This window comes from Hyperoodon ampullatus (genome assembly GCF_949752795.1).
Source record: "Hyperoodon ampullatus genome assembly, chromosome: 14".
In the NCBI taxonomy this organism is placed as follows: domain Eukaryota; kingdom Metazoa; phylum Chordata; class Mammalia; order Artiodactyla; family Ziphiidae; genus Hyperoodon; species Hyperoodon ampullatus.
In genome coordinates, this window is record NC_136927.1 from 47,864,056 (window position 1) to 47,889,763 (window position 25,708).

Consider the following 25,708-nt stretch of genomic DNA (forward strand, 5'->3'; position numbering starts at 1 on the left):
GAATGCCAAAGCCTTTATTTGTAAAACTAAGAACCCAAGAGAACTGATAAACAACACAGCGCTGTTCCTAACAGTTACTGATGCCTTCAGTAGGATAGAGCATTATTCTCATGATTTTCTTAAAAAGGCAGAGGGGAATGGCATGGCAGGAAAGAAACGAAAAGGACATTAGTACACGTGTCTGAAGGTATTCATTCTTTAAGAGATGCTCAACCGTGTCTCCCTTTGAATTACACTTAATGCACCAGTCTCAGCCTCACTTACATTGAGAGTTCTCCATGAGGTCAGGATGGATCTACTAAGCTGTGAATGCATCAAGCGCAGAGTTATCATGGTTATACATCCCTTCCGTTATGTCAGAGTCTCTTATATAAGGTGTGCACACAAAGAATGCTCAATGTTTGCCGAAACAGCGACTATGGGGAGAATGGATTAATTAGGCCAATTTACAAGGAAATGACATGAAACTGTTTTCTAAAGTCAAAATATTTTAGACACAGGGCATGTGGGACAATAATTTTACAGTGCAAAGACATGCTATTCACGCTTTGATACTAAAAATAGTTTGTACTTTTATGGTAAAAAAGGAGAACCCCACACAAAATATTTGCATGTAAAAGAGGACTCAGTAAATTCCACCTCACTCCCACCCACCATCCCCTCTGTCTCTGCTGCTTGTCTAGTCTCTTTGGGATGATCTCTGAAAAATGGAATGCTGCAGTTTCCCTGGGCCAGCTTTTCTTGGCTGCAGTAGCAATTTCACCATACTGATGGGCAGGACACTGGAACGACAGACTGCCGATACATTCCATGGGAGAACAGCAGACGCCATCCACCAGAAGGGCAGTGACTTCTTGGATTAAATCTTTACCTGGTGTGTATCTGCTGATCATCAGTATCTCATTTTACAGTCATATCCCCAGAGAGGGAAAACAAAGGTCATACTGTATTGGCTTTTTTTTCTGCTGTAAGCAATTAACATTGGAATGTAACAATAGCGTGCAATTAGCAATGTCATCAATTGCAAAAATAATTATTATTCCAACCTCCAATCATTCAACCTTAATTTATGAAGCACCTTCTTCTATGTGCCAGGCAATGTGCTAGAAACACTATGGTGGAGAAAATGGCTATGGTACTTTGCCTCAGCAGAGCCTGGAGTCTAGCAGAAGGGGCAGAAAGAAGGATACAGAATGGAAAAGTCTGTAACTATAAATTGTGCTAAGTGTTAGGAAACTAAAAAGGTGGGTGCAAAGGAGAAGGGACTAAAGCGAGACCCTGGAGTGAACATTATGGTCAGGAAAAGCCTCTTTGAGAAGTTGACATTTCAGCTCAAGCCTAAAAGACGAGAAGGAGCCCATGATGCAAAGAGCAGTGGGAAGAGCACTTTGGGCAGAGAGAACAACGTGTGTAAGCTCCCTGAGGCGGGAGAGAGCTTGACATGTTGGAGGAAATGAAGGAAGGACAGAGGGACAGGACCCAGTGAGCAAGACATGAAGCTGAAGAAAGAGCGCTGGAGAGCCAGGCACTAGAGCCCACAGGAATCTGAATTTTAATTTGAAGACACTGAGTGAATTCACATCTGGGAATAATATGATCAAATGTATATTTTTAAAAGCTCACGCTGGTATGGAGAATGGATTGCAAGGGCTCGACAACAGAAACGGGAAACACGAAAGGTATCTCAGGTTTTCCAGGCAGGGATAGCCTTGAAACGGGTTTCAAGGGTTTTACTTCCTACATGCAGCACAAGCCTGGGCCCCCTGTTGTGTCACAGAGTAATGTCCTCAGGAAGCTTGACTTTAGGTGGGGAGAAGGATGTGTATTCAACCAACTCTAAAACAGGGTACAAAATGAAAAGGGTCAAAGTGAATTATAAAGACAGTGACTGTGTAATCCTAATTTTCCAGGAAGTCCTGATTTATGCTTATTGTTCCAAGGTAATTATTCATAGTACCCCCTTTCACTCTCAGAAATGTCCTACATGAGGTGATAAATTCTGGGGTCACCCTAGTTATAAACAGAGGATCATGGGAGTTCTGAAGAAAATGCAATTAATTTGGAGAGAAAAGATGATAAAAGCTTCAAGGAAGAAGTAGATTTGAAGCTCCAAGGAAGAAGTAGATTTGAAGAAGATAAATATGACTATTGAAGAAGGCCATCCCAATTGAAGGGAACAGCATAAGCACAGGCTTAGCAGTGTGGAGGAAACACAGGGCTCTTGCAAATAACAGCAACTGCAGCAACGGTTTGATGTTTATGGAGAGCAGAAAGAGGCTGGAAAGGTATTTGAAGCAAACTTGGGATCCAGGAGGTCCTACACTAAGGGGGCTTTGATTTTATTTCACTGGCTATGGAGGGTCACTGAAACTTTTTGAACAAGAGAGTAAATAGCAATGAGCAAAACAATGCTGAACTATGCTAAGAATCCAGGTAAGATGATCAGTATAAATGTTGAGGGGAAAGGACCAGCATGGTCAAGGGAGCAAGGAACCAGGTGGCAAAGGCATTTTGTAACTTTAAGAGCAAATCTAAGTGGTTTCCCATGCAATCCTGACTGGGTGGAGAAGCAAGCAAGAGAATTTGAAGGGAAGGAGAGAGTGAGATGAAAGCCCCAAAGCTGAAAGTCTAGCCTGAAGACAAGCTCCAAGATAGAAAAGGAAGAAGAAAGATGGGCCATCAGGTTTAAGAGGAGGCAGAAAAGAGCGGGGTCAGAATCATCAGGGAAAGTTTTTTTAAACTCCATATCCTTCTCTCTCAGTATTCTGGTATGTCAAGTTGTCTCCTCACTCTACCTAGGGAACCAAGGGGGCAGCTGGCACAGACTCCCTACATGATCCCAATATATCCTCCTTCACACATAGCTACATAATCACAGCCCCCGAATGCCTCGCCCTAATCCTCCCCACTGCCATATTCATTTGAGAAATATAAATTTAGAGTTTTAATACGAGGAGGTAGGAGGCAGGTGATGATAAATTATGCAAGTGGGCTGCTTAAGTTTCAGAAAGTACCATTCAGCCTTCTAGCAATGTGAGCTGGGCCCATTACCCAGCTTTATATTTCACCTGAGAGGCAGGGGCTTTTCCCATCATCCACATTATTTCTTAGAGAAATTTGATGACAGTATTTTTTTACATCAGAAGTTGTTATCAACAGTCTTATTCATACAGTGTGATAATTTCATTAGCAACTGTTCAGGAGATCATTTTGCACTCATCTCCAGGGGAACAGTATTTCTGGTCTCATAGCAATGCATTAAAAACAAATGCTACCCACTGTTGACACACCTCAGGCAATTGTTAAATCCTAAATCTACATTTTGCTACTTAAAATTTCTTCTGAGGGCTTTTGTTCTGTCTGGTTTTAGAAGGAAAATATTTCCTTTTGAATTTGTGGAACCCAAACCAGAAATTCAAGTATAAAATTTTATTATATTGAAGTTTTCTTACTAATGAAGAACAGTTAATGGTCTTTAGGCTCAACTGATACCTAGGCAGTATTTTCAGATTTAATTCACACCTGCCCCCCAATACTGCCACCAAATACCACCAATTTTTATAATATGGAGGATTCATAAAATTTATAAACCTTAAGAGCGAAATACCACTGTGGTGCTGAAAGAAGAAAGCAATAAGAGGAACCTAAAAGGGACTTCCCTGGCGGTCCAGTGGTTAAGACTACGCACTTCCACTTCAGGGGGCACAGGTTTGATCGCTGGTCAGGGAATTAAGATCCCGCATGCTGCATGGTGTAGCCAAAAAAAAAGGAAACTAAAAGAAAGAGTAATGAATAAACTCCAGTTACCAGATGTATAAAAAGCTGTGTTCTTTGAGGGAGCTTGTGGATATAAGAGAGAAGAATACAACATAATTATTCTACTGAGGCTACATTCTAGTAAGCTACCAAAAAGCAGCCATTTTGAAAACATTTTTTATAATGTAATGTCTATAGTATTCGGAAGAAACATTTCTTTTTTTTTTTCCAATAATATTTTGAAAAAGAATTCCATTAGTAAATATACAGAACGAGAATATGGTCCTAGTATTGATAAAATTATTTCAAACAGGATATGGCTTAAAAACTTTAAGATTTGTTACAAGTTTTGCAAATAGCACAGTAATGTTCCCTTTCTCTTTTCTAAAAAAACAAAACAAAACACGATTCAGTTTACTAAAAGTATGATTCTTGCAGCACCTGCATTGGAGTTGCTTAAGGAACTTGGTGTCACACTGTAACCCCCATCCCAGGGACTGTGGCTCCACCAGTCAGAGGTGCTGTCTAGAAATCTGCATGTTAATAAAAGCCCCAGGGTTGTTCTGACATAGGTGGTCTGAAGACCACCCTTTGAGAAACATTATTCTGTATGTTCCCACCCATAAAATGCAGCTAATTGCTTCTCAATCTAATCACAGCCAATCTCAGCCACTCAGAACCATTACTAGCAATTAGGACCGGCCAGCCTTGCACTACATGATTTCAAGACATGTGGTGATGTGAGTGCTTCCTGAGCAATCGCAGGTGCACAGTGGTCACAGAATGACCAGCAATAACGGCGTCACTGTAGGCAGAGGCACAGGAGAAGTGGCAGCTTCTGCAGAGCTGTGATCAATGAATGCAGGTCAAGTATTTCCACAGGTCCCATGGCAGAGCTTGCTGGGCCTCCTGAAAGACACCAGGCAGGCCCGGACAGGACTTGGCCCGAGTGTGTGAGCCATTTTGGTTTCTGCTCCTGTGTGTGTGTTTGTGAACACTAGTATAAGGACACACACCTCTAGGTGTGAAAAGACCCTGAGCTCCTGAAAGAACTCTGTTATATTGCTTGGTACAAAATCATCACGGCTTGCATCAAGAGACAAAATGCTCCAGAATTCATTTAGAATACCCAAATAGGGTCTTTTAAACATCATTAGGACCCAGCAGTAACTCAAGCACATTAAAACAGTTGGGTTCCTGTGGCAAAGCAGGTCTAATGGGACTGAGGGTTAAGTACAGCAAGGGGTGTGTCATCAAGGTCCCCTCAGCCCTTCAGGGACTCTCTAAAAGCAATATCGGCCCTACTCAAACAAAGCATATAATTCAGTATGGTTTTGTCTCACAGTATTCACTGAAATGTTCAAGGGAAAGCTAAAAAGAATGCAGTAATGTTGTATCTATCTTCATATTTAATTAAAAAGAAAGCTAACAGCACTTCCAAGAGGGAGGTCATTCCTTGTTCAACACAAGATTTCTCCGTGCAAAGCTAGTTTGAGTATGGGCAATAAAACAATTCAACATGTAAACACTTACAAAAGCTACCATTTCAGAAATGCTACTGATGCTTTAGCTAACAAACCCTGAAGATGAGGTACAAATGACAATCCCGCAGCTGGAGGCAGCCGTAAGAGAATCAAGAACATCATCCACAAAGTTCAATCTAATCCTCCATCCTCCTCTTCCCTCATTGTGCTTGGAGGCCCCAAATGCCTTCAACAGAATTGTATGATAGGAAAAGGTTTATAGGAAGAAAAGTTGTATGCAAGACCTTGAATATAATATCTCAAAATTCAAGAGATCAGATCATCATTTTCTCCTGCACAGTAACTATACAAACAGCAGAGGCAGAAAGAAGGATGATGTCCTACAAAAAACTCACGGCAATTACAAGATGTTAGCAGGTTTAAAATAAGAACCTTACACGGTTATACACATTTAAAGGAAACCATACAAAGGTGAGCCCTGGGCAGATGGCTTGTTTTCCAGCCCAGTGAGTCCACATTTGGCTCTCTGGGCAGGATGAGACATTCGGCTCTGCCTATGTGCACATACCGAATCTTCAAACGCACCTTTAGCTTTTCCTTCTTGGAAGAAGAATAACAAATTGGGCCTTAAAATATCCAACAGTTCTCAAGTAACATTTACCACACAGAGTTGCCTGGGCCTGCCTTAAAGCCCACCCACAATTTCATTTTCAATTAGCAGCTCCTCGAAAGGCAGTAATGAAAGCAGTTGCTAAAGAGCATTCAGATGTCACTGAAAGACTGTAAACCCAAACTGTAAATAGCACATTGTGAGTCGCCTGTCACCACCATCAACTCCCACGGGAATCTCGCAACACGTGGCTATCACAACCATCTGCTCAGCTCCCCAACTGACACCACTGCAAACCACACAGCCACCTACCCACTCCCACCTCCCACTCATTACCTGTCATGTACAGACTTGTGTGGAGATGGGACTGCTGTAAGTGGAGATTAGAATGCAGAAAACATGGAGGCTTATTTCACGTTCTGTAGCTAAGATCTGGCCACATGCAGACAACACTGTATCTTCAGAAGAGGGAAAAGCTACCATTAAATTAACACAGAATGCAGTTTTAATATAAATAAAGGGAGTCTGTCTACCTTCATCAAGTATCCGAAGTGTAGTGTCTAAATCTTGTAAAGAGAAAAACATGCTGCCTCACCCTTCAATCACCAGTATTGTAGGAATTTACAGTAGGTAGAGTTGAGAATGATTTCTGTCACTGCCCATCTTACTCCTCTAAGAATATATAGTATATTTAGTATATTTAAATGGCCCTTGATAAAACTCCACACACACATACATACAACAAATTCCTACTTTGGGATTAGTGAATGTCACTGTTTTATTAAACAATTTCTATAGGTCTCAGGACCACTGGAGCTGAGTTACTGTCCATTCTTTTAATTGCAGTTCCTTTTCCAATTCAGCCTATTTTCTCTCTATGGGTTTTATTTTATGAGATGGTAGTCAATGTGCTATGTCCTCTTTTTGGTCAATTTTTACTAAATTTTAATTAAGAGTTATATACATCACTTGGGATAAAATTTATTACTGGCCACCTCACTTCAAACATCTGTCTCACAGAAGTCAAGTGATATTTATGCTCACTCTTACCAACATGCAAGGCCAACAGAATATATCCCAGACAACAATGTACGGGGTCAAAAGACACAATACAGGGGCTTCCCTGTTGGCGCAGTGGTTGAGAGTCTGCCTGCCAATGTAGGGGACACGGGTTCGAGCCTGAGTCTGGGAGGATCCCACATGCCGTGGAGCAACTGGGCCCGTGAGCCACAACTGCTGAGCCTGTGCGTCTGGAGCCTGTGCTCCGCAACAAGAGAGGCCGTGACAGTGAGAGGCCCACGCACCGCAATGAAGAGTGGCCCCCGCTCCAGCCAAAAAAAACAAAAAACAAAAAACCCTATCCCTAACATTAAAAAAAAAAAAGAAGAAGATACAAAACAAAAATTCTAGAACTCAAAAAATAAACTCACTGCTTCTAAAGCCCAAGGGTGGGGGTGGGGGGACACCAAAAACCTTCACATAATCTGTTGTTATAATAGTCGCAGGTTTCCAAATACCAAACAAATACCTCCAATATAATACACATCTAATTCTGAAAAGAGATCGGCCTGGGTTGGAGGTTCCTCAAAAACCAGATGTTAAAAACTGGCATCTTATCCTTATTTCAAGTCAATCAAGATTCCAAGAGCAATTATAAGCCAATCTCCTTCCCCATTCCTGCTCCCAGTCTTTCCTTATATGTTTTTATTCTTATTTCTGTAGTTTTGGCAAAGGAAGAGAAGCAGTGTGCAACTTAAATGCATCGGGAGGAAAAATAAAGAATTTTCTTTAATACCTCAATTTGTAACCTTCTCATGACTACACAATTTTTAAAAAGCAAATGAAATCCCAAGTAACACATTAAACTTGAAACTCTGAAGTATGAAGTAAAAACGATTTAACTGCAGCTCACATTTCTTGATACCAGCTCAATATACCTTCAGTCATTTAACCATTATAACAAATGTATTTATGAAAGAGCACCTAGCAAAGTGCATGTCTTTTCATTACTAAAGTATAACACCTAATTACATTAGTGTTTCAAATGCTCTGATTTCCAGAAACCTGTAGGCTCTAGTGTCAAACTGGATAAATACCTATGTGATTTCAGCCTGGATTTCCACCCACAACTAATTGGAAGGTCTTCAGCAATGTGACTTGAACTGGGTCTGCTTAATCAAAGTTTTCCATTATAAATCCTCCTCCACAAATTAATTTCTACTAGTAACAAATGTCACCAAGAAGTCTTCCGACAATCTGAGTGAGTCCACTGAAATAAAGGATCCGCCTCTGGTAGTAAATGCTCTCAAAGGAGAAGAGCACGGGCAAGATATACTGCTTCATCAGGATGGGTGCAAGCTCAGCTGGTGGCTTAGTCACCTGGGCCCTTGACCAACACAACCACTTACTCCAAATAAGGTGAACATGCAATGTCAATACACAAAGCAGACACAGCCACCACGAAAAGCTTTAAACAAGAGCTCTAATTCTGGGCTTCCCTGGTGGCGCAGTGGTTGAGAGTCTGCCTGCCGATGCAGGGGACACGGGTTCGTGCCCCGGTCCGGGAAGATCCCACATGCCGCAGAGCAGCTGGGCCCGTGAGCCTGGCCACTGGGCCTGCGAGTCCGGAGCCTGTGCTCCGCAACGGGAGAGGCCACAACAGTGAGAGGCCCGTGTACCGCAAACAAAACAAAACAAAACAAGAGCTCTAATTCTAAAGACTTGGCACTGGGATCAATCCCTCCTCTTCCTAGAAATCAGTATACATCTTTGATATCTACAATGTCAGCTATTAATCCTCCACCAAGTTTGACTCCGCCATACTAGACTTTCAGAGAGAGGAGCAAATTTCCATTCCTTACAAGCAACACCTACCCAGATCAATTTGTATAAAGATTTTTAAACCACGTAAGGCATTCCCACATAAGCCATTCTCACCAACAAGGTTAGAGTCTAACTGCCGGGCTCCTGAAATATTCCCGAATTCCTTTATTTTCCTCCCAAATAGTGTTCTCCTATGGCTAGAAGCTATCTCAATAGGTTGCCTCTCTCTGGGAAATTCTGTCCTTAGATGAATGGCTTTTTGGTACTTAAAATTCAGTTAGGAGGGAGACTCCGGAATTTATTTTGATGATCCATCCTGTGTCTGTTAGTTAGAAGAGTTCATATAACCTAAAAATTCCTCCTAGCTCACTTAAGCCTATTTCCTCTGGTTCAGTTCATACTAGAGAAAGATGGGACAGACTAATGGACTAAATGAAGGTTTAGAAATAGCCACTCAGAGCCAAATCTGAGAGTTCTCTGAACCGTTATCAACTTTTCCTCATCTCTTTTCTATTTTTAAAACCCCTCTGCTCGGGCTCCCCTGGTGGCGCAGTGGTTGGGAGTCTGCCTGCCAACGCGGGGGACGCGGGTTCGTGCCCCAGTCTGGGAGGATCCCACATGCCGCGGAGCGGCTGAGCCCGTGAGCCATGGCTGCTGAACCTGCGCGTCTGGAGCCTGTGCTCCGCAACGGGAGAGGCCACAACAGTGAGAGGCCCACGTACAGCAAAAAAAAAAAAAAAAAAAAACCCTCTGCTCAGTGTTTTCAACTACAAAGTACTAAATTTTTAAAGCATCCTCTGTGGTCTAGAAGTTAGACATACTGAAAGAAAACTAAACTCAAAGTCCTCAGAGGAGTCAAGTTTTCCCAAAACCCTTCTGCGGAAGTTAAGGCTCGGTCGGTTGGAAGGTTTGGCAGCACATGACTTCAATATGCTCTGCAGTAGTTTCCCACGTAGAGAGTAAAGATCCTTATGCAGAGGACCTATCAACCTCTGTTTTGATTTTCCCGCTCCCAAGTCAAAGTAGGAAAACAAACAAACAAACAAAAAACAACCTACCATTTCCTTATTAGTAAGAGCCAAAACTTTTTAACATAATGTTTGAGTACTCACATCGTGGGCAAACAGTTCTGTGTAGGACAAACATAAGCATAGGGGAGTCAGAAAGACATGTACTCTTTTGTATAACACTCCTTTCTTCATTTTTTAAAACCCCTTTGGAAATTAAGAAGAAAATTCAAATTTTCCATATAAAAAAGTGCAACCATTTTACAAGACAGTTGCCAGCTCAGCATCTTCTAGGTCAGTATGTATTTATACTTAAAAACATAATCCAACAAGTAAGTTCCATTGGGGTGGTTACTACTTAGAACACTTTCTTTTAACAGTATGGAAATGGAGAAGAGCATGGGCAAAATATACTGCTTCATCAGGATGGGTACAAGCTCAGCTGGAGCTTTTTTTTCTTCACTCTCCTTTAATGTCTTCACAGAGCCAACCAGTTACAGACTCCAAAACTAAATACTTTCAGACCTACTATGGTCTTCCTTTACAGACCTCAGCAACACTATATATCTGTGTTATTCAAAAACTTAAAGAATCATGGAACTGAGAAACCTTCTAATCCAAATCTCTCATTTTACAGATGGGCAGCAACAGACAGTGATTTGTTCAGGGTTTCATAATAACACATATGATGCTAGGAATATTATAAATGAAAGTATTACAGCTTTACCTCAATTATCAACTTCTGTTTCCCTTCCTACTAAAAAAAATAACACTGGATAGTATACTTTTTGGCATCAACACTGAAGATAAGAAAACACCACTTATTTTTAAAACTCCTATATAGACCAAAGATACGATTCATTCTTTCCTTCTCCATGATTCATAAAAAGTAAGTCAAACTAATTGCTTTTCAAATATTTTCCCTGAAATAAGGATAGCTCTGATTTCAAATACCATTAGTACCAGAAGATGGATAATTAAGACCAAAAAGCTACTCGAATTTGAGACATACAAGTCCTTGCCTTGTAAGATCATAAACTCTTTCACTAGAGGACAGAGTAGAAAGAAGGATTTTGAAGACAGAGAACAGAAAAGTCAGATCAAGTATGGGAGTAAGAGAGTCAAGGATGAGGAACCACAGCTGTGTGTAAGCTCAGAATTAAATTGATTTCTTGTCTGAAAGGGTAAGAAGCCCTCCTCCCACCCTGTTGGAGAGGCAGTGGTTACACTGCAACCTCTCTCCATCGGGAATAATCACTTTTGCTGCATATCTCACATGGAGAGGCATGAGTTGGAAGTCACAAATACCACAGGAAAACTATCTTTTATAGAACCCAGCCCTTCCTCCCTCACCCCACTTGCTGTCAAAAAAAAACAAAAAGTTTTTTTTTTTTTAATCTTCATCCAAATGTGGTTGCCTTCAACTTTCCAAGCTCTGCTCTCTGTACTTGATAGGTTGTCCTGTTTTCTTCTTGAGCTTTCATAGGCCATTTCTATGACCACAATCACTCCCCCTAACCAAACCAACTCATGTAGTTTCTAAAAATACTTGTAGACTCCCTACATCCCACGACTTGGAGTCCTTATCTCAAACAAGGGAAGCAGAATATACAGGGAAAACAGAGAAAGGCAGAGAAATCTGGGTCTAAACCCTAGTTCTGTACCTCACTGTTAAGTGGCCTCAGACAAGTCACTTTATTTCTTTAAGCCCCAGTTTTCCCATCTGTAAAGTAACCATAATACCATCTACTAACCAGGGTTGTTGTGAAACTTGTAGATTATACTACACGAACTCCCACACTGAACGACTGTACCGTGCTATGCATCAGATAAATGTTAATAATATCCATTATAACTCTAACCTGGCATTTCATTTCAGGACAAAGAAAAACCACCATGTGTGTCAGAGTTGGGGATACTTCCCTGAGATCCTCCTGAGTCCATGCTGAAATCCACCATTCTAGGTATTTTCTCAGAAGTTTACCCATCAAGTTCCGCTCTGACACCAAACTGCCCACTAAATCTTATTAAGGACTTTGATCTTTCCAATCTTTTAACTGAAATTCATCACCAAAAATATATTCTTGATTCTTTATAAGAAAAATTTCCAAACTGGCTTGACCATTATCAAATAGGAAATTTGAGATGACAAACTTCTGTGCCTAAACCCCTAGCGATTCTGGTTCATCAGGTTCTAGGGTAGAGCTAGAATATGTGTTTAATAAGGCTCATGTTATGATTCTAATGATCTGTGAGGTTTTAGAACCACTGTTTTGTCTGATCCTAGATCTCTTCCCTCTGCAGAGAAACATCTGCAAACTAGGAATTACCTGTTCAGCTTCTAATTAGCAGCACCTGCTCTGTGAGCCACACTCCCTTCCTCTGCTTCCTTCAAGTGATAGTCAATCCCACCCAGCGGTCCCTCTAAAAACAAACAAAACACACCTAGGACACAGGTAACTCAGCAGGTGCTAAAGCCTCCGGATTTGTGCTGAAAAATTGCTATAAACAGCTTCATTTCTCATTATTAATCTATCTCACATGGGGATTTCCACAGGCAGAAAGGCTCCCCAAATGCCAAGAGCTGTATTTTCTTGTGGATCATTGAAACCTAATTATTAAACAGCCCAGTAAGCCCCACTACCAGACTTTCATACAATCAGCAGATCACAAAGACAGTCCTGAATTATAGGCTGTGGAGGACACCTGAAGAACCAGAAGGCAAACTCATTTCCTCCAGTGCTCTCCCACATGCCACAGTATTTGGGCTTCCCTGGAAAATATAAATCTTATGCAGGGTACTGCCTGCATGCAGATAACCATTTTTAGCACCTCAAAACCTTGAGATACGCAGTGTATTTGAACAAATCTGCCTGTTTCCTTTGTTTTACCTCAGAGGATCTCTCCCTGCCAGCCAGTCTACCTGGACCATCACCAAGACTTCCGTTAGTCTGCCCTCAACGCCAGTAGCGCCAGCAACAGGCTTTGTTACACAGAGCACATGTGACTGAAAGGGTACTGTGCTAAAGTTTCAAACTGTGATAAAAACAATGAGCTTGGTTTGGTATATTCTTTTAGAAGCAAACACACAGCAGGGCAGCCCTCCGGCACCCAGCAAGGATAATATCTTCTCCACCTGTTAGGAAGAACCACAGAGAAGCAGGCACCTGAGGAAGAGCAGCCACAGGAATGAACAAACCCTAAGCTTCCTCACCTGTCTGAGTCCCTTCGGCATTTTCTTTCTCTTCCCGAGGTGCTGGCAGAGATTGCGGTCATTTTCCCGGTCTGAGCTGTAGTGGTGTGGGTGGCTGAGTCTGCTCTTCTTGGAATGAAAGGACAAGCCGTTGGTAAGTGCTTCCCGTTTCTTCTTGGTCAGAGGGGTCTGGCGTTTCTCCACGCGTTCCTGAGGCTTAAGTGCTACATCTTTCTGTAGAAAAAAAGAGAAGGAAAGGAAAGTGGTGGTTACATAGGTAGCTAGCGTCACACCCAAAACAGAGGCTAAATGGGGTTACTAGAAGGGAGGGAGTAAAGGCAAGAAAGTGGGGTATGAGACTACCTAAAACTAAGAAACATGGCTCTCAATTTTTCTGACTCCTTAATGCCACAAATATATCCTTTCTATTCTTGTTGGGGAAAAAAAAACTCAACAAAGCACAAAGTATCTGTCCATTAAAAGTGCTTTCACTGCTGCCTGGGATAGTAGCTTTCCATCTGGCTCTGCACTAGGTCCAGCGCATGCTATTCCCTGAGGAGGCTTAATAGGCTCACTTCCCAAGATGGTACATCAATTACGTTTCAGAAAAGGAGTACTAAGTGCATACGCAATTCAAAAAATCAAAAAAATCAGCACAAGACTGAACATACCAGGGCCAGGTGGATGTGAGCCAGCAAGAAAGAAACTGTCAATTCACATGATTAAAATGTTTCCTTAATGCATTATATTTTTACCACAAGATCCTCTGAGCATCCTTAATTCTCATCTTCTTTGCAATATGTAACAACCATATTATCACCAAGATCAACAGCAACTTTTCATTTATTCCTGTGTGTGGCTGCGGGATGGGGGAGGGTGGGAGAAGGATCATGGATGTTCTGGAATAGGGAGCAGCACCTGTAGGAACTACAGGCAAGCATTTCAGGCCACATGACATAGGTGAGTTCTGTGCCTTGAGGCAGGTCAGGACATCCTGAGATACCAAAAGGCCTGGGTTTGAGCTCTGACGCTGACATTATTCATTATGAAACTTGGAGTAAGTCACTGCAACTCTGAGCCCATATGCAAATGGACTCAGATATGACCTGATACAATATATGTGAAAGTCCTTAGAACCCTAAGAAATGTACACATTAAGCAATAACATTAAAATGATTTGACACTCAATCATTTGTTAATGAATAGATATGTTCCTCTTTACACTGAAAATGTTCCTTCCTGGAGCCTCATCTGCACACAATTTCTCAGCTTCTGTGGTCCTAAACACACATTTAAAAATAAAGTAAAACCAGGGGCTCCCCTAGCAGTCCAGTGGTTAAGAATCTGCCTTCCAATGCAGGGGACACGGGTTTGACCCCTGGTCAGGGAACTAAGATCCCACGTGCCGTGGGGCAACTAAACCCACGCACCGCAACTACTGAGCCCGCATGCCACAACTAGAGAGCCCACGTGCTGCAACTACAGAGCCCATGCGCTCTGGAGCCCACACACCGCAACTACTGAGCATGCGTGCTGCAATGAAAGATCCCGCTTGCTTCAACTAAGACCCAATGCAGCCCAAAATAAAATAATGTATTTTTTAAATAAAATAAAAAATAAAGTAAAAACAAAAACAAACATTCCCCTTCATCCATTTCTCATTCTCAAAATACCACTCTCGGGCTTCCCTGGTGGCGCAGTGGTTGAGAGTCCGTCTGCCGATGCAGAGGACACGGGTTCGTGCCCCAATCCGGGAGGATCCCACATGCCGCAGAGCGGCTGGGCCCGTGAGCCATGGCCACTGAGCCTGCGCGTCCGGAGCCTGTGCCCCGCAATGGGAGAGGCCACAATAGTGAGAGGCCCGCGTACCACAAAAAAAAAAAAAAAAAACCACTCTCTCTTTCCTCTCCTTCATAGCCAGTATTCTTGGAGCAGTTATCTATCTATTCTACCTCTTCCTAATACCTCAGCCCTCCCGACTTGACACACATGGTGCTCTTTGATGTCTTTCCCAATTCAGCCACGGCCATTATTTGGGGACCTTGGACCTTTACATCTGCTTTGCCTTGGCCTCAAAAGCCCACCCTTCTACTCCTCTCCCTTTTCTAGTTCAAGAACCCTTCCCAGTGGCTGCCAGTTCAGGGAGACCATTCTGTAATGCAAAGCACTGTTCTCAGGTCTCCACTCATTCAACAAATGTTTTTTGTGCACCCAGTATATTCCAAGTACAAAATTAGCACCATCCTGCAGGTGCTGGGAAAACAATCGTGTGGGAGAAAAATCCCCACATCATGGAACTTAGAATTTAGGGGACAGATACTAATCAAATCACACAAATATATAATTGCAAACTGAACTAACTGCTCTAAAGGAAAGCTAACAGGGTGCTAAAACTGGGGGAAATGGTCTAGTCCAGAGGAGGGGGTTGTTGCTGAGGAGATGACTGCCATTTGACCTAGATCTGAAAGTCTGAGCAGAGAGAACAGCTTGTGCAAAAGCCCTGAGGCAGCTGGTAGCATGATTCTTTGAAAGAATAAGGTCGGTACTAAGTATCAGTAACCCCAGTGCTCCACTTACAGAGCCAGGCAAGTAATAGATGGTCAAATTATGCTTGCTAAATAAATAATACAACTAAAATATCCAAATCTATAAACCACAATAGTGATTTAATATCTCAAGCTGTCTCTAACACAGAGTGAGTGAAGCAAGCTAGAAATGCTGATAGAAGCAAGAAACCAAGAAACCCAAATAAGCAGGCACTGCTGGCACACAGGAAGGATCACAGCAAATAGCAAGAAGCCCCAGAAAAGGAGAAGGGCTTTATCTTTGGGGCAAGAATATATCAAAAATAATAATCCTACAAGGCAAATGAGTAGCTTCTGGTCTAACTTCTAGCTGCTTCCACTGCAGATGATTTACTCTCTGCCACTGGAGAGGCAGGTCTCCCAAGGTAATGAAGATGTGGTGAGGAAGTGTTTAGAGGACAAAATGAGATCAAAGCAAGTACACATGGCCATTAATTCCAGTCTCAGAACCTTGCACACTATGCCTAACAGATGACAAATGTTCGATAAATGTTCAACAAATATCTGCTATGTTTATTGCTTTGTCCAATGTCCACTACCACAGTCAGCTATGTCAGACATCTGCTCAGAATTTGGCCTCAAATGTAACCAATTTAGTCAGCTATCATGAAAAAACACTCAGGTATAATGGCAACACTAGCAGAAGCAGCCAGGTGAGTCCCACTGTGGACTGCTTCTATATAATATGATTAAATTGTACCACTTCTAAGGGTAATACATAAATTCCCCACAGGCTGAAAAAAACACCTTTGTCACACTGTCCACCTACTGCCCTACATCATATGGATGTAGAGTATAGGGTTAGTAAACAAATGATATTTAATAATGTATCAGCTGTGCTTTTAGAAAAAAATTATGCCATTCTCTTCGGAGACCAAATCTTTTTTTCATACTGAAGGTGCTCCAAAGTACATTGAAAATTATGTGCAATTCCATACAAATGTGAATTAATATTTATGAGAGTATGGTATAATTTTTTCCAAATCCATTTTATTTTCATGTAGCATATTAATCAAGGCATTCTCACTGAACCACAGAATAGCTACACAGAGCAAATGGACCCCATGCCGTGACATTAGCTTGTAAGAGATCTGCTGAAGTCTTAGCAGCAGCAATACAATCATCTCAGCTCCAATTAATATTGAGATTTTCAACTCTGGAGGCTGTCTGAGGGGAAGAGGGGAAGAAAGAGAGGATCAATATGTGTATGGAGGTGGTAGCTTAAGAGGTAAAGAATGTAGTCTTTTAAAAGTTTTTATTACATAAGAGGTTTTCAAAGATTATCTTTAGAGAGTATCTTTATACTTTCAAAGATACAGTTTTATTTATAAAATTACTGCATAGACCCTTTGGAACAGTTCCTGAAAAAAACAGGCTGCTATTTGTTTGTTCCCTCTATAAACCTATACAGACTGTTTACTGTGTATCAAGTAAAATAATCACTTAATTTCTCAATGGCTGTCTTGGGGGTGAAATGACAAAAACTGTCCATTGTAAGCAATGAGACTCAAAGACAAATAGCTTATAAACTACTCATCTTATAACATTCTAAAGAGTTGCACACATGATTACATACATGTGTATATGTGCATATATCCATCCACCAACAAATTATTATTAAGAATTTCTATAAAGAAACTTGGGCAGCCTATAAAGTACTGCTTCAATATAAGAAGAAAAATTGTCTGGTTTATACAATAACTTTTTAGGATTGATGAACGGCAATTTTCAAAGGCCTGTTGAGTCATTACCATGGTTCCCAAAGAAAATTAATGTCTATCAGAACTATCTACAGTGGTTTTTGAAAATAAGATGACTATGCCCCATACTCAGCAAGGGAAGCATTTAGCACACTAGCAAGGGAGGGGGGCAGGAGGATAAGGAAGAGATCTGGAAAAAATGCTTTAAGGTATTCACTGGACAATCACAGAAGAAGTAAGGAAGCCAGCCAGCCAACAACAGAAGGCTAGCTGGGAGGTAAAAAGATTTAGACATATTTTCTGGCAATAGAGGGGGTAAGTGCACAAGCTATGTACAACAGGTGGGGAACAGGTTTCTTGAATAGTTAAAATTATGTGATTTTTTAGGTCATTGGTGATGGAGGGCATGGTCACAGCAGTGCATATGCTGAGAGGGAGGCTCAGACACCGACTAACCAAGGCAATCTCCTTCAACACCCAGCCTTTCTTCAAAATAGGCAATCTTGCTCTTGACTTTCCTTTCTCCCAAATTACAATCTTCCACTAAAGTCTTCCTCTGCCACTCTTAAAGTTCAAGATGAAATGGTTCGGTGTTGCACCAACTAAGGGAGAGCAGCGAATTGCAGATGAACCCTGTGTAGGCTGCACAGCTCCATTTGCTGATTAGAGGTGAAGCCAGAGACAACAGCAAATGAGGGCACGATTCGCCTGCCTTGCATGAAATAGGTTTTAGAAAGAGAGCCTCCATCTGATTTTTCCAGCCAAACTAGTGTGAGGGCAGCCCATCACTTACAAATATGTGTCCCTGCATGTGCCCAAGTGTACGTACATGTGTGAAAGAGGGGTGCAACCTAAGCAGAACCTCTTCTATTAGTTCTTTGATCTTAGGGATTTGCAAAGAAAATAACAAAGAAGCCCGGAGAAAAAGAAAAAGTGGTTTCTCTGTTACCATCACAAGACATTATCAGCTGTGTGCTGTCATTTTAGTCTGTCAAGTCCTTTCTTGGTTTATTATATTGCATTTGTATCTGTTTTTGAATGGCTTTACAAACACTGATTCCAACACTTCTCTTAAGTGCAAAAGAAGTAAAAGGGTTTACAGTGATAATAAGGAGTGAAAATTAGAGAAACAAAACATAACAGCGTTTTTAAAACTTAACTCTATATGGATATGTTCACAGTGGTCCCCCACTTTGGAGTTTTGAACAAATGGACTTATGAACAGACTTTCAGGACCTAAACTTTTTAGTAAGTACAGGAGACTTATAGGAATTCACAAATAAAATAATCAATATGGCTTTCAAAAAAATAATCCCTCATGTTTTCATCTTTTAAAAACAAAAATCAAAATACCTACTATATGCCAGACCTTTTGCCACCTGTTAGATTATCTAAGAAAGGACCCCAGAACTCGTGCAAATTGGTGAGCTATTACTCTAAAGTGGGTTAGGCAAGAAGCAAGTAAGGTGCTTCCTATTGCTATACTTCACGTTGGATTAAAATTGCAGTCCTGTATTGTCATAAAAATAGAGAAACAGATCAACAGAATAGAGAGTCCAGAAATAGACCTATTGATATATGGACAACTGGTTTTCAGCAAAAGTGCAGAAACAATTCTGTGGAGAAATAATAATCTTTTTAACAAATGTTGATGGAACAAGTAGATATCCATATGAAAAACAGATATGTATAATTTGATCCATATCTCAATCTAATTAGGAACATTAACTCAAAATGTATCATTAACCTAGGTGTAAAACCTAAAACTAAAAAATGTCTAGAAGAAAACTTTTTTTTTTTTTTTTTTTTTTTTTGCGGTATGCGGGCCTCTCACTGTTGTGGCCTCTCCCGTTGCGGAGCACAGGCTCCGGACGCGCAGGCTCAGCGGCCATGGCTCACGGGCCCAGCCGCTCCGCGGCATATGGGATCCTCCCGGACCGGGGCACGAACCCGTATCCCCTGCATCGGCAGGCGGACTCTCAACCACTGAGCCACCAGGGAGGCCCTAGAAGAAAACTTTTGTAACCCTGGGTTAGGCAAAGATTTTTCAGATAAGATACCACAAGCACAATCCATAAAAGAACAACTTGATAAATTACACCTCATCAAAAATGAAAACTTCTGCTCTTCAAAAGACACTGTTAAGAAAATGAAGATACAAGCCACAGAACAGAAAAAGTATTTCCAAAGTGTATATCTGATAAAAGTTTTGTATCTAGAATATATTCTTTTAAATTCTCAAAACTACATAAAAAGAAAATAACCCAATTTTTTAAAAGACAAAAAATTTAAACCAATACTTAACTAAAGAAGATATATGGGTGATAAATAAACACATGAAAAGATGCTTAGCAACAGTCATCATTAGGGAAGTGCAAATTATAACCGCTACATACATATTAGAATGGCTAAAATGAAAAAGCATGACCATCTCAAGTATGGGCAAGGATGTTGAGGAATTTTCATATACTCCTGGTAGAAATGTAAAATGGTACACCACTTGAAAAAATAGTTTGGCTGTTTCTTTAAAAGTTCAAAGTATACCTACCATATGCTCCAGCCATTCTACTCTCAGGTATTTCCCCAAGGAAATAAAAACACATGCCCACATAAAGATTTGCCCATGAATGCTCATATCAGCTTTGTTATAGCCTAAAACTGGAAAAAAAAAGTGTACATCAACAGATGAATGAACTGTGATATAACCATTCAATGGAATATTATTACTCAGCAATAAAAAGGAATAACCTATTTATGCATGCTACAGCATGAACAAATCTCAAAACAATTATGCTGAGTAAAAGAAATCAAACAAAAAAGAATAGATTCTGTATGATTCCACTTACAATAAATTCTAAGAAATGTAAAATAATCAATAGTGACAGAAATGTAAACTAATCAATAGTTCCCTTAGAGGTACAGGAAAAGGAGATTATATGAGGACATGAGGAAACTGCTGGGGTGATGAGCATTTTCAATGGCTTGATTGTGGCAATGGTTTCATGGGTGTATACACGTGTCAAAACTTTAAAAATTTTACACTTTTAATTCATGCAATTTACTGGTATGTCAATTATACCTCAATAGAGCTGTTTTTTAAATGGCAACCCTGGCCATCATGCACAACTGACATATTGTTATTACCAATTACTAGATGACATTGGGTGTCCGTCAAAAGGACCTCATCTTTCAGATTCCTGAAGCAACAGGACGGCCACATTCTGAAAGGGCTGGCTTTAGCCTATAATGTGGCCGTGAACGTTCCACTGGAGACAACTCAGCTGTGGACGTGAATGTCTCAGTCAGACCGAGGAGCAGTGCCCGGTCTTCACATCACTGTCAGCGATAAGGTGGAGTTCACACTGTGCCTTTTTTTTCTTCACCTCTCTCAGGTATTCAGAGGCTAACCTTTTGTAGAGTTTTTCCTATCTTTCCTTCAAGTACCTTGGTTACTGTTTGGCCACATCCTCTCTCGTGAACACATTAACCAAAGAGCAAAGGAAAGAAAACATAGATAAATTTTTACCTTTCCTAAATGTAAAAACAAAGAGGCAGCTTATTAAAATACTATATGTAATACATAATGATGCATATGACACAAGGGAATCCAAATGGAGAGAGGAAAAAAGGTTCAAAAAGAAGAGAGAGCACAAGCACAGACAAATTCAGCATATGAAAACACCTATCAAAGGTGTGGTGCCATCGTCAGAGGCAGAAGTGAGGAGCAAAAAAAAAAAAAAAAAAACCTCAAACCCGGCCGCTGAGAAGCTTTCCTAAGTTATGGGATGAGATCACAACTATCAGCTTAAGGGAGATTTTTGTGCACTCTGTGAATTGAAAAAGTCCCAGCAGTCTCCCATTCCCATAGATAATTGAGAGTTGGCTGCTGTTAGACCTTAACATGCTCAAAGTGGTTGAGTCCCTGGCAACCAGATGCTATTGCTTAAAACAGTTTAGGCTCTTAGCCCTGAAGGATTCCTAAAATTGGATTACAGTCCCTCCAGATAATCTGAGAAATACAGCATGACGAAAAGGAAACCTTAAAAAAAATTAACTCCTCCATAACAGCAGCATTCTGAGAGCTGAGCACAGCATGACTGAGGCAGAAAATCTCATCAGCGAGGGCTTAAGGGCAATAACGTACACAAAGGGTGAGTCCAAAAAAGGGGAAGGGAACCCACACAACAGAAGAGAGCATAATGGAAGCCAGAAGAGAAAGTGACCACCACACAATTCTCAGGCTTTTCGGAGGACAGGAGTCTGGTTTGCTGCCTCGAGAGAGGCGAGCAGATGCAAATTTCTACTGCTTTCTCATCCACTCAAATCTAATTCACTGAGGTCACACACACACTTGAGAGGATGTGTAGTGCTAATGATACCCCTTTTTAATTAGCCATTACTCATTTTTGACTAGGCATTCTATGCAAAAGATGGGGAAAGGGTTAATTAATGTACTTATTACATTGCAGCAAAACAGTTAGTAATTGGGCCTTCCCTGTAATACTCAGGTTTAGCTCCACAGGGAGAGTGGCTATAACTTCATCATCCCTGAATTCCTAGCAGAGAACACAGAATGAGGCACACAGCGAGCTGCTTCTGAACCAATGAATCAGAGAAAGGAGGACACCATGGATGCTCCTCTTACTCTAGAGGCTGCAGAATCGTACTAGTCCCTCCCTCCTCCTTCCTCACATTTCTAACCAAGAACTTTCAAACTCATTATCCCCCACCACATACTTGGTAAAGCCATTACTATTCCCCTATGTATTAAGAGGGAGTGAACAGATCCTTGAGAGATAACATAAATTACCTTATTCAACCCAAGAGAAAAGAAAACAATAAAGGAGACTTATTGGGAAAAATGTCAGGTCTTGCCATCATCTTTGTGGCTTGATTTCATGGCTAAATTACCATTTACTGAGTCTCAATACCTCTCTATTCACAGAAAAATCAAGAGTTGTTGATACTATCATCTAGATATTCGAGACAAGGACCCTGATTAGCCAGTGGAGACCTCTCCATATCCAGATTAGTAATAAGGTACAGACTTTTATTTTGTTCCCTTAAAATGTTCCCAATTTCTTCTCTTCCCCAGATACCCACATACTACCACATCTTCATTTTAAGTGACCAATGAATCTTTAATTACTTAAGGAAAGATGCAGTGCATCCTTTCATTTCAGTTTTCCAACAGAGTGAAATAATGAACCAAAGGAGAAATAGAAAGCAAAATAAAGACTGGGATTCTGAGCCATGGAAGAGTCCTCCATTCTTTCCTGCCATGCTATACCAGTTCTGATCCTTTAATCTTCCCCAGAAGAGAATAAGAAAAGAAAAATCCTGATGTGACTCCGAATCTTACCAAGTGGGACAAAAGGGAAGACCACTAATATGTCCTTCTAGCTCTGGCTCTTAAGAAGTCAAACCTCCATTAACAGGCAGCAGAGAGCACCCTGATATTTGACTTTACTTAGGGCTACGGAGGTCGCGGATGGGTAAAAGTAACCACTTCTAGGAGAGGCTCATTTAGTAGAACAAAATCTCTCAATCCCTCTCTCTCACACGTACTCACTCACACACTCACACGCACGCACAAAAGGCACATTCTGTCCACTCAGCAGACAGGAAGCAATTTCACAAAAGGTAATTTAATGTTTGGTAATAATTAGTAACAGGGAAAGCAACTTCTGGCAAAATTCACATTATGTGGGCCCTGAATATAAATAGTTTATACAGCATATTGGGAAGGGTATGTGGATGACAGACAATCCCTTTATGGCTCAAGTTTTTCAAGTGGTTCAGATAGGTGTTTAGAGAACTATGAAATAATTATTACTTGAGTAATAATTCTAACTTTCTCCCAACTTCCCAGAAACTGTAGTCAACTTCCCATTGGAAGTGAGGAGGCATTCCTTCATTTACAGAGCAGTGATGCAGAGAACCAACATGCCCATGTGTGTACACACCTCCTTGTACTCCACGAACAACTGTTACAGCCTTTCTCAAACTAATTTTAATTGGCTTGCCAAGGGCATAGACCAACCTATTTCAATATCTATACATGTAGGGTCCTCCATGAGATAATCTCTTAGGCTCCATTAAACTCCCTGATGTTATTATTATCCCGGGAGGCTAGTTAGCACATATAAAACATTCAACCAATGTAGCTTAGAGTTCACTGATTCAGTAGACGTTCTTCTTCCAGATCATATTTCCCAGACCTTTAAATATCTCTGTGAGATTTCTCTTACGTGAAAGCACCCTTCGAGTTCTTTTGTCCCATCTTGACTTTGATTTGAGAACTAGACATTGAATAAGAGGTCAGACAATTTCTGAATATAAAGTAAGGACTAATTTATGACTTTTTATAACCACTAATATTAGTATAGCAACTGGGAGTTGAGAGTTTACAAGGTAAAATCATCATTTCACTTGGTTTCCTAATAACCTTATATAGCAGGCACCATCATTTTCACTTTCTAAATTAGGAAACTGAGGCTTGGTAAACAAATGACATCCCAAAGTCAGACAGTCAGCTATTGTCAACAAACTTGGAGTCCCTTGGTTCTAATCCTATTCTCGTTCCCTAACACCAAGTCGTTACAGCCTTATTTGTAAGTGTCAGGATTATGACCTTTTGTTTGAAGAAAATTTTAAATTATAGTTTAGTATGTCTCATTATAAAATCCTCTACTCACCTCCATTTCCCCTCCAAAGCATAATCAGGGAAAGCCTTTGCCACTGACGTCAAATGTTTGAACTCTTTCTGAAGGATTCAAATCAGCAATAAAAATCCAGACAGAAATAAAAGCTTTGGCTTTTCTCTAAAACTGACAATTTTCACCATTTTATTTCAGGGGTAAAAAATGGCAGAGAATGACACCTTTCTGACCTTAAAAAAATAAGAAGCTATACAAATGCTCCAGTCCCTGAATTCCACATGTTCTGCCTATGTGGCTCAATAAATATTAATGGATAATGACAGCAGCTATAAATACCCACAGGTGCAAAAAAACAAATTCTTGTTTAGCGTATATTGCAAATGCTCTGTCACTAAATGAGACATGTACACACGTTTCATGGAAAGTCTTCCCAGTCTGGGAGCTTGTTCACACAGTTCCAGCCTATGAATGCACACTCCCTTTCCACTCTCTTTCCTATCACCGACCCCTCATCTTCTACTTCAGGTTTTAGCCAGAAGCATTTTCTTTCCTTTAGCATCATATGGGCAAAAATAAAATGAACTATCCTGCAGGCTTTCCCAGAACACAGAAAAGTATCTAAGGTGTACCCACTGACCTGAGACACAGACCAAATAAACTTCTCAAGCTATTTCTGCAATAAGAAAAAAATTACATACTATAATTGTAGTTGAGGGAAGAAAGGAGACTGTCCTTTCCACTGGTTACTACATTGACTGGAGAAATGAAAGGCAGTGTCAGTTTGCATAAGAGACTTGGATACTGATTCTGAGGCAATTATGTCATGCAAAGTTGTCCACATTTTTACTCAGTTTGCTGAACAAGCCACAGGCTTGTCTCTATACCAAAGCTTCCTATAGATAGACTTAGTGATGTTTAGGTACTTATTGGGTCTATCAGATTTGATAATGGAATCAATCTCTCCCTTTAGAAGCTCTGGGTTAATGGCAAAGTTTATTAAACTGCAGGCAGTCATTCAGAAAAGATCAATAGAGACATGATTACAGAGTAACCAGAGGATTAAACACAAGATTTATCACAAAATTAAACTGAATTAAATGTTCTCTCATAGCACTTGAAATGCTGTCGATACTTTAACTCATGATCTATGCTTTCCGTGTTTACTAATAGGCAATTGGGATGTCTGATTTGAGAAAATGACTTCTACATAAAAACATAAGCCAAAGAGATTTGCTGAAAGCATTGAAAGTCCCTTCTGAAAATGTTCTCCCATTTTTAAGAAGCAGCACTTTAATTTTTCTATAAGCGCTGTCCACAGTTAACTCAGTAGAGTTCTGAGTTACTAAGTATTGACACATACCCATTCTGCCCATGCCTAAGGCACACACATACAGGTATCCCCCACTTTTCCAAAGTCCACTATATACCACTTGACTTTTACAAAAAATCTGTATCAGCATCTGTCTTCCCTAACCAAAAGAAATCCGAAGAGGATTTTCACTTTTATGGAAAGAGGTTTAAAGCAAAAATAGCATTCAGTGTCTGTTTTGCAAAGAGGTGTTATAGAGGGCAGCATCCACCCCAAGCAGAAAGAGTGGCACCACCAAGCTCCTTCCTGGGAACTACACTCAGCATCTTAGCATCAAGTCACCATAGCTTTGAACTGTGTCTGTAAGCATCTGTGCTTTATCTCAATTTATTTTGTGTATCCTTTAGCAAGATTGTGTCCTAAGGTAATTGCTTCTTGGCTTTATGCCATTTTGGCTTATGAAAGGTTTCATAGGAATGCCCTACTTTCAGATAGTGGGGGAAACCTGTACATCCTCACAGGCATATATCTTAGAAACTGTGTCTGCAAGACATACTTTAAACAACGTCCTTCTCTTTA

At 40.7% G+C, this 25,708-nt stretch overlaps 1 protein-coding gene across 5 annotated transcripts in view; it reads right to left on the reverse strand.

Annotated features, from left to right (window-relative positions):
- AUTS2 (activator of transcription and developmental regulator AUTS2) overlaps window positions 1-25,708 on the reverse strand; it is a gene marked incomplete at its 5' end in the record, with an annotated part of 1,137,287 nt that overhangs the window by 842,947 nt on the left and 268,632 nt on the right. For all 5 annotated transcript variants that reach the window (XM_079718778.1, XM_079718777.1, XM_079718779.1 and 2 more), the window contains one exon: window positions 12,895-13,107. In XM_079718778.1, coding sequence (XP_079574904.1) covers window positions 12,895-13,107 — 213 coding nt within the window. The remainder of the gene's footprint in view (window positions 1-12,894; window positions 13,108-25,708) is intronic.